This window comes from Aythya fuligula, chromosome 2 (genome assembly GCF_009819795.1).
Source record: "Aythya fuligula isolate bAytFul2 chromosome 2, bAytFul2.pri, whole genome shotgun sequence".
NCBI classification, from domain to species: domain Eukaryota; kingdom Metazoa; phylum Chordata; class Aves; order Anseriformes; family Anatidae; genus Aythya; species Aythya fuligula.
The window spans coordinates 14,549,609-14,564,817 of NC_045560.1; the positions used below are offsets into that span (position 1 = coordinate 14,549,609).

Sequence of the window (15,209 nt, forward strand, 5' to 3'; positions counted from 1 at the left end):
TGAAAGTTACTAATACCACTGCCTATGGGCACCATAGGACTACCAACCGCTTTGTGTCTGTGGTACCACTAATAAATTCAGGGGAAAAAAGGCCATTTTTCCTGCCTTCCTGTCCTCCAAACTCCACCTTCACCCTGCAGTTACTTTGAATTTCACCATTTATACCCAAAAGCAATACGTTGTCAGCCCATACCGAGTGTTCGGTCAGCTGTGCAACTCCATTGTCCTGGGTGAAATCCATGAAAAAATGCGAGTGATATTTGCAAAGCCTTTTGACTTCTGAGTGCTTTGAGGAGAAAATTGCTCGGCGGTTTCATTGATGCTGGTGTCGGTGGTGACGCACCAGTTTTCTCCCCTCACTCTGTGTTGGTTCAGTGGCGTTATCATAAATGTAAAGGACCACGAAGAGCACCTGGATTTGTGTGGTGGCTCTCCCAAACATCAGGTGGGAAAGTAGAAAGTGGAAAGCCAAAATGTGTGGTTTAGTGTCTTGGTTTCTTCACACTCACACCTCTGAGGGAGATCACTCAGACACACGCTCTGATTTTGGGGCGGTCCCGCGCGGCCCCAGCAGCCGGGGGCTCGAAGATCCTTGCGGGCCCTTTCCAACCGGGGACATTTTGCGGTTCTCCGGGTCATCTAGCAGGCAGCCCCCTGGATCAAGGCCAAGCATTCCCTGCGAGATCCCCACGGGGCCGCGGGGTTTTTTTTACAGGCTCCCTAGCGCCAGCCCGGCGGCTCGGGACCCCGACCCAGCCCGGCGGGCCACCGGCGCGGTCCCTCGAGCGCCGCCTCAGCTCCTCGCCGGCCCCCGGCGGCTCGGAGGGGGGCTCCCCGCCGCTCCTCCCGGTCTGCCCCCGCCCCGCTGCAATGCCCCGAGCCTCCGGAGCGGGGAGGCAGCGCCGCCAGCGCCCCGCCCGCCGCCGCCGCTGTGCCGGGGCAGGCGCCGAGCAGGTGGCCGCGGGCAGCGGCATGTGAGCGGCCCCCGCCTGCTCCCCGCTCCCCCTCCGCAGCCAGGCGGCCGCCGGGCCCCCTCGCCTTGCCGTGTCCCCGTCCCCTCGTCGCCGGGCCGGCCGGGGGGGGCGGCCGTGGCGGAGGGCGGAGAGGAGGAGGAGGAGGAGGAGGAGGAGGAGGAGGAGGAAGGCTGCGAGGGGCCGGAGGGACGCGGGAGCACCCCCCCGCACCCCCCCGCAGGATGAAAGTCACGGTGTGCTTCGGGAGGACGCGGGTGGTCGTGCCCTGCGGGGACGGGAACATGAAAGTTTTCAGCCTCATCCAGCAAGCCGTCACCCGCTACAAGAAGGCGATCGCCAAGGTGAGGGGAGCCGGAGGCGGGGGTCGCGGGGGGTGGGTGGGTGGGTGGATGGATGGGGGGGGGGGGGGTGCGCGGGGAGCGGCGCCCGCGATCAATATGGCGCTTCCTGGAGCGGGGAGGGAAAAGTCCGGGCTGCCCCGCTCCGCCCTTTGTTCGCCGGTGCCCGGCGGCCAGGAGGCGGCGGCGGCCCCCGCCGGGGTGCGGTTGAGCCGCGGGGGCCGCCCGCTCCCCGGCCGGGCGCGGAGGGACGCGGGGGCCCCGGCGCGGTGCCGGCTCTGTCTCCCCCCCCTCCAACCCCGGGGCCGTGGCGCCGAGCGGGGCCGGCCGGCTGCGGGCCGGGCGCGGGGGCCGCTGGAAATCCAGCCCCAGGCTTCCCGGCCCTCCAGGCCCCGCGGGGACGGAGGCCGGGGGCAGCTCCCCCCGAGGGGCCCGGAGCGGCTCGGCGGGTGCGTGAGGCCCCGGCCTGCCGAGGGGCCGGTCCCGGCTCCCGCTGGTGCCGGCCTCCCTCAGCCCCATGTTGCAATCGGTGCCAGCAGGCTGGGTTTGCCTGCCGCAGGAGAGCTGCTGGGGCTTCTGCCCCGCTTTTTAAAAATCCTTCTTCTTCTCCTCGCACGGCGTTGTTGCAAAGTTCTCAGTCAGCCGGTTTGTCGGGACGGGAAACTTAAGCAAGCTCCCTTCCCCCTTTTTTTTTCCACCTGGCTCGTTCAAGCGGTGGGTTCAGCGTCGCTTCCGCAGCCTTTCCGATGGTCTTCATGCAATCGGGACGTTTTGTTTTGGCAAATGCCGGCTCGGAGGCTGTCTGGAACCGCGCCTCGATGCTGGAGGAGCTCTGTGAATAGGACTGCCTGGTCTGAGAGGGCTCCCAGCAAAGTTTTTGAGATTAGTTCCCTCAGTGCTGTGGGGAGAAAAGTAACCGATGTTCCATCACCTCTCTGCTTTATGCCCAAAGATCATGGTTTTGGAGGGAAAAACCAGGAAATGTTCCTGATATACTTTTATTATACCCCTTGCAACAGTTGTGTCTCTGGCTGGAGGAGGAATAAAAGGGTTTGCTAGGGAATGGCCGCACACCAGCTGTTACCTGCATGCTGCAGTGGGGCGCACAGTGACCTGCCCGCATGGGTGAGGCGGTGGGCGAAAGTGCTGCAGGTAACAGTGAGCATCCAAATGTGTCCTTCAGAGGAGCTCTGGGTGCTTCACTGGGGCGGTCAGATGAGGAGAGTTTGCAGAATTCATTCTTCAGCGTGATGACACTGATAAAAATTCATTATTTTGACGTCTCGTGTTCCAAACCTGTGTCCCGTGGGGAGGTAGCTTGGCTGGCTCTGCCCTTCGCTCCTGCCTCCAGCTGTTGAGCTGGGTTAGGGGATGGATATGATGCAGCAGAGGGAAGGCGTGCTGGGCACTGGGAAAGGGCTCTGGTCGCAGGTGGCACGGCTTGTGCAGGAGGGAGGTGGCCCACCTGTGGAAAAGCAAAAACATTGTGATGTAACTTCTTCAAATGTGCTGGTGTATTTACTAACAAGACCATTTGCAGATGTGCAGGTGAACTTGGCCTGCCCCTTGGTCCCCAGTCCCCAGAGCTCTCGATCCAGGGTTTCAAATGACACATTTTTATTTATTTATTAGTATTTATATGGCGGTTATGCTGTATGCCAGCGGTATGGACTTGAGGTAGTCATAATTACTGGGATTGCTTCTATTATATGGAAATACTGTGGTTGAAAGCGCAGTAAGCAGAGTCCACGGGCTTTTCTCTGAGTGCTGTGTATAGGCACTGTCACACCTTGCTTTTAGCTTAACTTCTGAAGCTTTTCCACAGCGATGTGTGGCAGTGAGAGACGGCGCCTCAGCGCCTGGTGAGCAAACCCATGGTGTGCATCCTGTGCTCTCTGTAGCATAACAGGGCTTCTGTGGCAGAATTTCATAGATTGTTGCCTGTTTGTAGCACTTAGATAGTTTGTATCTGTCCTAGTGTAGCAAAGGAGAAAGTCTTCCCTTCAGAAAGAGACAGAGAGGAAACAAAGTAATTCCCGCACTGCCAGGGTAAAGGTATGTGGGCACATCTGGCAGGATCTGACAGCTGGCATCAAGCTGACACCAAGCTCTGCTTAACCACGACCGTGTTGTTAGGAAAAAAAGCATATCTGGTGGAACATTATTCAGAATACTTTAATTATGTTTATGGTTTTCATACTGACAGGAAAAACAGCGTTTCGCATCCTGCGAAAAAGAGCGTGCCTGCTCTATGCAGCAGTTCCTGCAGGAGAACCACTTGAAGCACACGAGAGCTGAAGTGCCAGCTGCGCTGAGCCCGCCTCGCGCTTTGCTGTGGTTTTCAGGTTACGGTTGGCAGTAAGCTGCCCTGCCTGGGTAGCGGTGGCCAGACAGCAAGGCTTCGTGCTTGCAGGCTGCCACGAGCAAGTAACTTCAAGCTCTGACCTCAGTTTGAGTTTTCTCGGCTTGATGTTATTTAGGTTAAGTAGACATGCTGAGAACGGAAAGAACACGGGCAAAAATAATGAAGGTGATAGTAAGGTTCTCCTCTCTGTGAAATGTTAAGACTGTTGAAGAGCATATGGACAGCACACAATTCACTGCAGTGTGTTGTGGGTGCTGCTGGCTTTGCTTAGGATGCATAAATCTCAAAGCAGAAAAAATCAGGCTGGATTAACACAGCTCTCAATGCTAAATCTTTAAGTACTGAATAACTTAATATGGCGGGCTGTGCTCGGGGCTTGATCCGTGCAGAGTGTACAGGAAATCTTTCTGAGCCTTTCCTTTTAGTGCAGGAGAAGCTTTGTGTCTGAAATGTGCTCCATTTTTCTTCCAGCTGTGTTTGTGGGGAAGGAAGAAGTGAAAATAGATGTCTGAGAAGTCCAGCTGTCCAGAGTAACTGGATGTGGCCAAAATTGATCGCGGTCCATGAGATCTTGTTCGCACGGGGGCATACTAACGATGTTTTGTTTTTGGGGCTGGACTGGTGCAGCCTCTGGCACAGTTTCTGCAGCGAGCATTTAACGAGTACGGTTTGTTCAGGTGGCGACTGGCCTGGGAAGTTTGAGGTGCGTTTCCCAAACTCCTCTTGTCAAGGAGGTCAGAAGCTTGGCAGGTTTTGTGTGTTTACGTAGTTCTGCTCATGGCTTTCTGTCAGTTTTTTTGAGGACAGAAAACTGCTGGAGTAAGGTAGGAAGGAGTTTTGAGGAGAGGGATGTCAGCTACACTTGATTTTCTTATCATTAATGGAAAGAAATTGTCAGCTATCCCAAAAGGGCACAGACAGGTAGGTGTTTGTGAAACATAGCAAATGATTGACTATAACCTAATGTGGAAAGTTTTCCTAAAAATAATGTAAGGTTGGAATGCATCAAGTAACCTTTTGTCAAAAGGAATTGTACATCCAACCTGTAGCTTTGCTTTAACCTGGTTCCGGTCAGAGATATTTGTGATTTTTATTTTTATTTTTGATTATTTATTTATTGGTAACTTTCTAGTGTCACCATTATCATTTTGTGTGGGGGGCTTTTTGAGATATAAGCATTTTGCTACTTTTTCTGCAAATGTAAATAGCCATGCATATACAATGGGTACGTACATTTTTTTTTTTTTTTTAATTTTGTGCTTTAGCTTAATGTCTTTGTGTGATGTAAATGAACACAGTAAACAAGAATTGGGAATTCATATTTTTTTGGATTTACGGGAATTGTTCAGTCTCCCATTTGGTTTCTGCAGGGATTGTTCAGGTTCTTTGTGATTGTTCAGTCTGATGTGCTGTGGACCATGAGCCTGTAGTAGCGTCCATAGATCATGAGCCTGTAGTAGTGTTCGTAGGCTCTGTGTGTAACACTGTTTTTCTAGGAGAACTAATAAAATTAACCAAAACTGCAAATGAACCGAAAATATTTTAGGAGACCTCTTCAGAGAGTCCTTTCCCCTCAGCCTCACCAAAAGGTTGTGGGAGATTAAATGCTGGAGGGATTGCGATACTGTGGAGAACAATGCTTGAATTGTTAATTTAGAAACCGTAGCGCGTTAATGTTTGTTAGAAGTAATTGTAATCTGTTCTTTGATAGCATTTGAAGGCAGCTGCTGATATGAGACCGGAACTCAAAAAAAAGTTGGTCGTGTAAGCAAAGGTAACAAGTGTCAAATGCCACCCAAAGTTTAGAGCTCCACCTCGTTGGCAGATCTGAAATTCATTGGCGGGGAAGGTGGTAGTCTTAGGGAAAGCGTGATGCGCTTCTCTTCTCTTCTTGAATTTTTCTTTTTGTTCCAGTGCCAGCTGAACAGGACTTCTCAGACTGATTATGCTTAAAAACCAGCTGCCAAGCAGCAGGCTGCCTTGCAGATGCACGGTGACAACTTTCGTGCCTCTCATGTTCTGTGGAGCAAACAATTGTGCGTTTGCTCGTGAGCATGTTGTGAGGGGCTAGTTTTTATGACCTGTTACATGGTGGAGAGCACACAGGAGTGGGTTGCTATGAAAATTTACTGATTTTATGTGTACTTTGTATTGATCTCAGTGTTTTCCCTACTTAAGACCATCCACTAGGTTTTGGGTGCAGGTACAGCAGGCTCCTCCAGGGACACTCCTTTGCAGTCACAGTGAAGATGCTTATGGGTACTAATGTACTATCGTCCAGCAAAGTTGTTTTTTTTTTTTTTTTTTTTTTTTTTAATTTGACTTCTTTTTGATACCTTTCTAACTCTTCAGACTGTTTTAAGTAGAAAGTAGTATCACAGGCTATTTTCACAGCGTGCAGGAACCTTCTTCAGCCAAAAAGGTCCACAACACAACCAGAAACCAGAGAAAACCCTCTCACCCCTGCTGTTCAGCTGACTGGTTACTTCCAGCTGACAACGTGGCGATGCAGTCTCTCTGCTCTTGCTGTGGTGTGTGCATGCTGGCACTGAAATGCTGTACCTGAACTCAGCCAGGAGAGCCCTGGTTCCCAATGGAGAATGCCCTGCTGGGTGTTTTCTGGAGCCAGCTCTTGGCCTTGTTGCTGTTGTTGTGCTCTAGGCAGTGGTGGTGAAACCCAGCTGATTGCTACCTCGCTCTGCTGGAGCTTGGTGGGAACTCCAGACAGCGGTGGAGAGCTGCTGGTTTAATGAGGAAAAGTGCTGAAATGGGTTCCTGCGTTGCATGAGAAGCTGCAGGGTAGAGGTAGGGCTCAGCCTGCAGGCGCGGTGGTGGCCCCGTGGGTCCCTTGCACTCGGACCTCACTGTGCAGAAGTACTGAACCCCCAGGACAGGAGGCTGCTCTGCAAGCCGGGCACGAAAGCTGGACAGCTGGCAAGTCCTTCAGCTTGGGAAGTATTTTCAGTGGAGGGTATGTGTGGTATTACTTTGTTTTGCTTATGTGAGCAATACCTATCTGTAGCTGGATGGGGTGCGTCATTGCTTTCGGTTCAGCATTACGTGGTTTGTCAATATTTAAGCATCACTCGCTGATGGCAGAAGTGGAGCAAGCGTTGGTGGAAGAGCCTTGTGAGCGATTTCGCTATGAGCAGAAGCAACGTTGGGCTGCTGAGCCCAGTGCCTGTGGCTCCGTGGGAGAAGTTGTGGAAGTCTGTGAAAGCGCTCAGCACGTTACGTGAGTGGTTCCTGTCTGTAATTTGGGGTTTAGGGAGCTGCCAGCCTTCCTTGTCTCGGGCGATAGCCTCTACCAGTGGAAAACCATCTGACTCTCGTAGTTCAGCTTCAGTTCTAATGGTTGCAGATGTTTTAGCTGGGTTATAAAAACACCATTGGAAGTAACACTTTCTCAGTTGTTCCAGACTATGACATCTTTTGGTCGTGGCGCATTTAATCTGGTAAAATAAGGTGGAGTAAATGGGGGAGAAACTTTGGCGATGTTAGTTATACCGAATATGCTCCATGTCGCTTTAAAACAATTTCCTGGTTCTTCAAAGGAAAACAAACCTTTTCATCCCAGCAGAAATTGAATGGATAAAACATGCAACAATGCTGAACCGATGCTTATGTATATTGAAAATAAAGTGGAATTCTTCTAACATAAATCCAGAGCATAGCACAGATGTTCTCACTCAGAAATGTTTTGTGAGCAGTAAGAAAATAAAAAGTGGAGCAAAAAAAAGTATTAAAAAAAATTCAGCAAGATCTGTTAGAGCATCTGTGCTTTTTGGTTTTTGGTTCCTTTTTAACGTACATATATTTTCCTTGTTTCTTTGAGGTCATTTTACTGTAATGCTCAGCAAATCTGGTAGTGGAAGACAGATGAAAAAAATCTAGCAAACCAAGCTGCCTTTGAGGGAAGTTACATAATCCAGTGGAACTGCTCAAAAGCGAGAAAGAAAAAAGAATACTCGAGAGCTCGCAAGCCCAGATGTACACAGCACTTGTCAGAAAGACTGATACTGCTCGTGAAAGGGAAATGAGTCAAATTCTGAAATCAGGAAAAAGTCATTTTAAACAAACAGAGGCCAATATGGTGCTTTTGTTCTTAAAATAATCACATCCATTTTGCTTGTCGTAGCAGTGTCACATTGTTTTCAACTGGTAGCATTAGTTATTTTCTCAGATTGGTTCCAGGTATTTGTTAAATCCGAAATAATTTTTATAATTATTTTGTCACACTTAATCTTTTTTTTTTTAAGCAGGTAGCAGGAACGTGAGGGTGACCTACGTTCCACTTCAGTTTCTCGTTGTGGAGCGATAGGAAGGTGGTAACACAATTAGAGCTAAACAAAAGGCGAAATGCCTCCCGACTGAAAACTCTTGGACGAGTTCCCGTTTGCTTTATTTGCATGTGGGCCTGCTGGAAACGTGCACGGGAGTTTTCCCTGTCTCTGGCTGAAGGTGCAGTGCCTGGCCTCTGTGGTTCACCGTCTGCAGTGCCCAGCAAGTGCCCGTGGCTCGAGGAAGCGTTGATGCAGAGGGTCTTTGAACCTAACCTCAGTTCTCTGAGTGCCGTGTGAGGCGAGGGGCTTCACCAGGCACACGCACCAGCAAAAGCACCTGTGCTGATGAGGTGTGGGGTTGTTGATTTCACTAAATTACGGCCAAATGGGTGGTGTGCTGTGTCTCAGGGCTCAGGTTGCTGACGGAAGGGAAAATTAATGAAGGCCAAATGTGTTTGAGCACCGGGGGGTGCAATGTGGCATCCCGCAGAGCTGGCCCTGGGCTGGCAGAAAGAGAAGGACAGGAGAGAAAAACAGTCTTATGTAGGGGAGGAGAAAAAGCATGGGATGGCCCTGGAGACCGGCAAAGGGAAAAGCTTTGGGGGCAATGATAAGTGGGTGCAACTCCTGGTTCTGTTTCATTCACATGAGGGAAATGGGAGCTTGCAAGGCCATGAGTCAATGACAAATAAAAAGAGCTGAAGATAGGAAGGAACTGGTTAACTCAGAGGTAAGCAGTCAATTTAGGAAGTGGATTGAAAATGCGTCCTCAATGACACCACAGCTGTAATTCAAAGGGCTTTCTTTTTACAAAGAAACCTGGGGAATTTATTCTAGCAAGCTTTCCCTTTCGTGCTAATAGGTGTCCTGAAAGTAGTGAATCTCTGACTTGGTAGGGAAAACAGACACCATTTTGGAGAAGTGATGTCACATTTTTGGACATACTTTCCACATTCTCTCACGCTCAGCCTGCTGCTGATGCAGCGAGATTCTGAGCCCTTCGCAGGAGGAGCGCGCTGGTACATCACCAGCAGTTTTCTTTTTAAGTGGCTACGTTTATAGGATTTCTGTTCCGGGTATGCATGTCTTTACTGAACCAGGGACTCAGATGGGAATTTAAAATGTTTCTGGTATTCTTGCCGAATTACTAATAGGAGAGAGAAAGTTACGTGGGTATGAAATGTTTTAAATGGAGATAGGACTTGGGAGTGTCTGTATATTTGTGTGCGCACCCACTTAGGTGTTTTCATTTGTTTGAAGAAATTAAGCCACACTTACTAAATGAGAAAGTAGTTTCACCTTACCCCATCTTTTTTGCATGTGCTTTCAAAGTTCTTGAGTTACTCTGTATTCCCCTAGGCAAGGGCCACAAAGTTTTTTCTTCCCTATTAAATGTCAGAAGCAATATCCTCCTGGTGAGAAACTCGCCGAGATGCACCTCTTTGTGCGTGTGATGAGAAGAGCTGCTTTGTTCCAGTTCTCAGGATCTTTCTGAGCAGAAGTTGGTGAAATACAGAAGAAATGCAGGGATGCTGGAGCGTCTCCGAGATGACTCTGATGTTGCTGTAACATATTAAGGGACAGTTTAAAAAATAAATTGGACCTTCAGAACTTTTAGCTTCTTTAATAAACCGCTAAATGCAGCAACAGGGCTTGAGGTAAGGCGAGGAATTGTGCCGGATTATGAGTAGGTGATGGGAGCCCTGCCCCGTGCGCCACGGAGCCTGGCTGCGCAGAGCTCTGGAAGTGGCTCGCCTGCACCCAGTTCCCTGTGAAGGCTCCTCCAAGGCATGTGCAGGAGGCTGGGCGCTCCTGCGGCGTGTTGGGTGTGGATCAAGGTGAGGGTGTGCCCCCGCGGATTTGTTTATCGTGCTGCAGAAGATGGTGCTGCTCTGTAGGGCCAAGGGGACCAGGGCCAGAGGGGAGGAGAAGCCCCAGCACGGGTGGCTCCCCATTGTCCTCAGGTGGGGGTCCTCCTTGACAGTATGTCAGGACATCTTTTCCCAATCCTATACTGAATATATATTTTTTTCTGCCATTAAGAATACTAATTTAAGACGATCAGTATTTCCTGCTCTCACTGAATTTTCTTAGCAGCAGCTTTTGTTGCTTTTTCTAGCTTTTCTTCATAAAACCCAGCACAAACAGACATTGCCTGTTATTATTCTGGAAAGTCCAAACTCAGAAATCACAAGAAAATGTGGACTAGATGAAATAAATAGAGCTTTTAAATGTGATGCCTGTCAGCGTGGGCTTTGTGTTATAAAGCAGCCAGTGAACGTGATTTTAAAAATCTGATACTCTGTGCATGTAAAATGCGTGTATGCTTAATTGTTGCTTTAGAAAATAAAAACACTAAAAGCCTTCTAAGTGTTTTAGACTTAGCCAGCCTGGTCGAAAAAGAAAACGTCATGCTCTGGATGTAAAGCAGGGTTTTGAGCTTGTTACATCAGGCACTGGAGCGGTCTCACCGCGTGTCCAGCAACCGCTCCAGAGCATAATGCTTTGGTAAACTAGAACCAGATGTTGATGTGTGAAATGTTATTGTATTCAGTGTCTTGCAAACCTCCCCTTTAGTAGCAGAGATGTCGGAAGTAAATTCCTGGTGCCCCTTTTGTTGTGTCGGCCTTGGTTGGTGCTAGCTGGAAGCTCCCGTGCTGAGCTGGGGGCCGCAGGTAACCCATGTCCCGCATCGCATCCGCTGGGGCTGGGGCAATACCGACCTGGCCCTGCTCCCCCAGAGCACAGACATCCCTGCTGGGTGTAATTCCCTAGCTGGAGAACGACAGCAGCAGCGAAGGAGGGCTTTTTTTATAAGAAAAGCTAATTTGTGCTGAGTTAAGTATTCTTTTGATATTTGAATACGGAGTAATTAGCTTGGATGTACTGCTGTTTACCCTTTAGGATTTGGAGAAGTCTAAACAAGCTGCTGAAGGGAACTGTATCGTAAATCTCCTTCTGAAACGGATTTGGCAATTGCGTGCTTCAGACTGAGACCAAATCTGCTTTTTGTGGTGTTTCTCTGGTGGGCAGCAACTGCTGGGAGGAGTGTGGGGCCGCCTGGTTGGGGAGGGTCTGCTACGGGGAGATCTGATGGACCCGCCTGGGAGTCCCCCTTCTAAAAATGCTCTCAAGGTGGGTGTGTAATTGCTTATGCATGGATGCTACTCCTCTGGCTTAAAAAAAAATAATAAAAAAAAAAAATAAAATCTCTGTAGTTCAGTATTTACCATAGGCAGCTACTGTACTGGAGAGCACTTTGTAGGAAATGGTTTATTTTCTTCTAAATTACTTCCACTTCATAATTCAGTACTTGCTTGGTCTCATAGTAAAAAGAAGGATGGTTTTCCTTGTTCTGTCTGAGAGTTATGATTTTTGGATCCAAAATATTTTAATATTAGCTAATTTTGTAAAGTATATGTTGTGTTTTATAGGTGGTCTGTGTTTTGCTTTCTTGGACCATGTATTATGTCTGCGATTAGACAGTTGTAAAGGCTGCCCTAACTCTAGGTGCTTTCACAGTTTGCTTCTGCTTTGGTGTGTCCGTGCTTTGTTGCCTTCTGAAAGGCGTTGTTTCCAAACATTACTGAATGCCAAACGTGTTGTAAGTAGAGACACAATAAAAACACAATTTTTCTTGATTACTTTTAGAGATTAAAGTTGTATGTAATAGTGAAATTATTCTTTTTCTATAATGAATTCTGTTTCAGATGCATGCCATATATATTTAATCCAGAATTTTTCTGTCATTTGTTTTCCAAAAAGTGTGTTGCTCCTTTCTGAACTCGAGTGCAGAGCGTAATAATTCACTTTGTTGTTTTGTGTTATTCTGCAATATAAACTAAAAGCTGACGCAGGAAGCGGAGCTCTGAAATGGAACAGTTTATTACAAATAAATCTCTTTCACCTGATGCTCTGGCTTGAAAAAAAGTGGGCTTTCAGGGCAGACCGTGCAGCTTCAGATTCATCGGCTGTGCCTAGAGCTGGAGAGCAGGAGGAGCTGAGTTTCGCAGTGCCATCTCGTGCCGTCCTGAACATCTTGTGCTGTCCTGAGCACCTCTGGCAAACAGGAGCCAGCCCCTTGCTGTTCACCTTCTTGCTTTGCTGCCTGTGGAGCTGTGCAGTGGGTGGTCCGGAGCATCTGGATCAAAGACCTGCCGATGGCTGAGCCCAGATTTCTCAGGAATTGCCTTCCGATGATGGCAGCAGAAGGATGTACTTTTTTTTCCTTGTAATGTTTTTCAACGTGCAGCTCTTCTGTGTATAAATTACAGTGTGTGTGGGAAGGACAGCATGTTGGAAATTGGTACCTACAGCAGGCAAACAACATGTGCTTACGTCTGTCCTGCGGAAGCCGAGGAAATTCAGAATCAAACCCTGATGTCCGATGACAACATTTCTTCCACCTATTTGAACTACTCAGCTCCCTCATTCCTCTGAAGAAGCAGGCCTAAAATCCAATGGGAGCTGTGAAAGCAAAACAGTGGAGTCCTGCCCCTGGCTCTTGCATCTTCATGAATAATTTGCTCTGCAGACCGAATTGTTCCTCCTGCTACTAGGCTCCTTCAGAGAGCTGCAGCCTCGCAGCCCAGCTCTGCTCGCGCCTGGCGGTGACATGGCAGCAGCAGGGCACATCCTGGGGCTCCTCGGCCCTGCTGCTCGCCCATGGCCATTAAATGGAGAGGGGAGAAACAAAACATTGGAGTCATTTTGAAAGAAATATAATGTAAATACACAGAAGGAAAAAGGTGGAACTGATAAAAGTTACTCCTTTATTTATTTATTTTAAAGCCTGGATTTTAATGCGTGCTATGCTCAGTATAGGAGAACTCCACTGATTAAAATTCCAGGTCTATGTTTTATTATTTCTTAGGTCATGTCAATGATCACAATTGCATTTAGCTGGCTTTTCGTATCACTTTTAAAGTAATCTTTATAGCTGTGTACTGTCATAAGACTTGCCCCTCTGGGAGGCCTTTGAAACCCAGTTAGCAAAATCCACTTGAAATTTAATTGTTTAAAAACATGAAAGCTTGTTCTCTTCGTATCTTTATTTACGCTTTTCGCCCTGGTCATTGCTGTGGGCTTCAATTTCCAGAGCTGCATCCACACTTACTGCTGAAGAGCTGCACTGGCTTTGTACGGGACAGGCACCGGTGCTGTTACCGCGAGGTAACCGACCTGCAGCGAGGTTGTGCTGCCGGGGCGTACTGCTCTCTAGGAGCTTCCTGGCTTTTATAGCCTGCTTTCATTACAGGATGAACTGCTTCAGGTTGCCTTGGTTTTTAATGTGGAGGTGAGGTTATGCATGCAGGCTGTACAAGCTGTTGGTAAACACCAGATGCTTTGTGTCCCTACACAGAGTTAAAAAGCTCCCTACCTTGTGTGCAACTCTGAAAGCAGCATCTTCAGAGAAGTTTAATGGGACTTTGCATTATTAAAATTAGTGACAGGTGCTTTTTTTGGTGAAAATTATTCAGTTTTGACAAATGTCCAAGTGCAAAGGATCCTCAGGGGTAGAAAGGTGCAGGAATGAATAGGGGAGACTATAAGTGGTGTGGTTAGGTTTTAAGAAAACGTTTGCAGGGGCTTTCGGCTCATTTCAGAGGCATTGATTGAGTCCTGTGCGAAGATGTAGGAAACACCTACCTAGCCTTGCTCCACCAGTGCTGCGGTTTGAAAGGGGAGAGGTATCTGTCGGTGTTGTGTCAGGTGTGAAAGGGGAGCGCAGAGCAGGAACGGGCTGTCCCAGAGGAGCTGTGTGCTTGCACAGACGGAGCTGCTTCCCTGGGGAGCGCCGGTTTTCTCCAGGGACCTCGTCAGCAGCCTCTCACAGCAGCTCCTGCTAATTGCAGCAATCGGTGCTTGTACAGCGTCCGGCTGTGGTTTTTCTCTGCCGCTTTGTGTTACCTCAGGAAAGAGGGAAGTACTTCGTTGTGCCCATCGCCCGTCCTGCAGCAAATCCATGATGTACCCATCGGTTATAGCCACGCGTTGTACCTCAGCTACCTTCAATCTGAGTAGTTTGGGGTGAAGCACAGCAACAGGTGAGCTTCAGCTGCGTGTGCAGTCACCTTCTGTCTGTGGTGCTGGGCTTTTTAGTGTAGTTTTACTGAAATGAAGTCCGCTGTGCTGTATACACCGCAGCCAGACCTCTATTGCAGGTGCAGCAGTGCGTCTGCTGCCGTCTGCAGCTCTCGCGGTGTTGGGCCATCTGGCAGCCTGGCCTCAGACCCTGCCTCTGCCTGCAGCACAGCACCAAATGGGAAAACGTGGTGTAGGGGAAAACGTGGTGTAGGGGGTATGTGGGAGCCTGGCTGAGGGTAGCTGTGGATGCTCCATGTGTACCAGCGGGTGGTCAGCCATGCAGCCTGGTCTTGCGCAGCGGGCAGGGACGTTGACCATGGTAGTGTGAGCCTGCAGAAATCTGGAGGCACTTCTCAGAGACAATGGGAGTCCTCGTTTCTGCCTTGGTGAAGAGGTATGAAGGAACTGCACCCACGGGCATGCAGCTGATCAGCGGAGAGAGGGAGAGGGTGTAAATATTTACAGCTGGGCCTCCCTCTTGTGTAGAGCATGCTCAGAAAACATGATTGCTCTTCAGCACCTTCGCCTCTTAATTCGGTAATTTCCTTATGTGCCTTGCTGCCTTCTCCCTTCAGAAAGCAAATCCATGAACAAATATCACAGTGTTTGTCAAGTACATAATTAACCCACTGAGCCAACGGGGGAAGTGAGGCACAGAAGGTCGCTGACTTGTCCAGGACCACACAAGCGGCTCGGCACCGAGCTGGAAATAAAGCACTGACCAACTGGCTCCTTAACCACACGTCTCTTTCCCCTCTAGTAAGGATGTGGTAAAATACGGCTGTGTTTAATCCTTCTGCTCCACGCTAGTTCAGCCTCTCTATGAAAAGACACGCCATGCTTCGCCAGGCTGAAAAGGGAATATCTGGTGGTAATTGCCTGTTGAAAAGAAAGTATCGTCCTCTCAGGAAAGCGTGGGCTCTGTCGTGTTAGACTGCTTAATTACTGCTTCTCATGTAATTTATTTCACAGATCTCAATTTACTCATGCTGTGGTTGAAACTTTTAGACGGTAATCCGTACTTGGCACTGAGGACGTTGATGCCAATATTGCATGCGTGGTGAAATGGTTGTAACTTCAAAATAAAGCAAAGTGAAGGCTTATGTTTCACTTAAACCCATTTAGATAGCTATATTAATGGAAATTGATTTTTTTTAAAGCT

At 48.7% G+C, this 15,209-nt stretch overlaps 1 protein-coding gene across 21 annotated transcripts in view; it reads left to right on the forward strand.

Moving 5' to 3' along the window:
• Window positions 1–1,150: 1,150 nt before the first annotated feature.
• The window catches only part of PARD3 (par-3 family cell polarity regulator), a 445,611-nt gene continuing 431,552 nt past the window's right edge, over window positions 1,151–15,209 (forward strand). For all 21 annotated transcript variants that reach the window (XM_032183227.1, XM_032183239.1, XM_032183233.1 and 18 more), the window contains exon 1: window positions 1,151–1,315. In XM_032183227.1, the coding sequence (XP_032039118.1) occupies window positions 1,196–1,315 (120 nt within the window). In that variant the 5' untranslated portion in view covers window positions 1,151–1,195. The remainder of the gene's footprint in view (window positions 1,316–15,209) is intronic.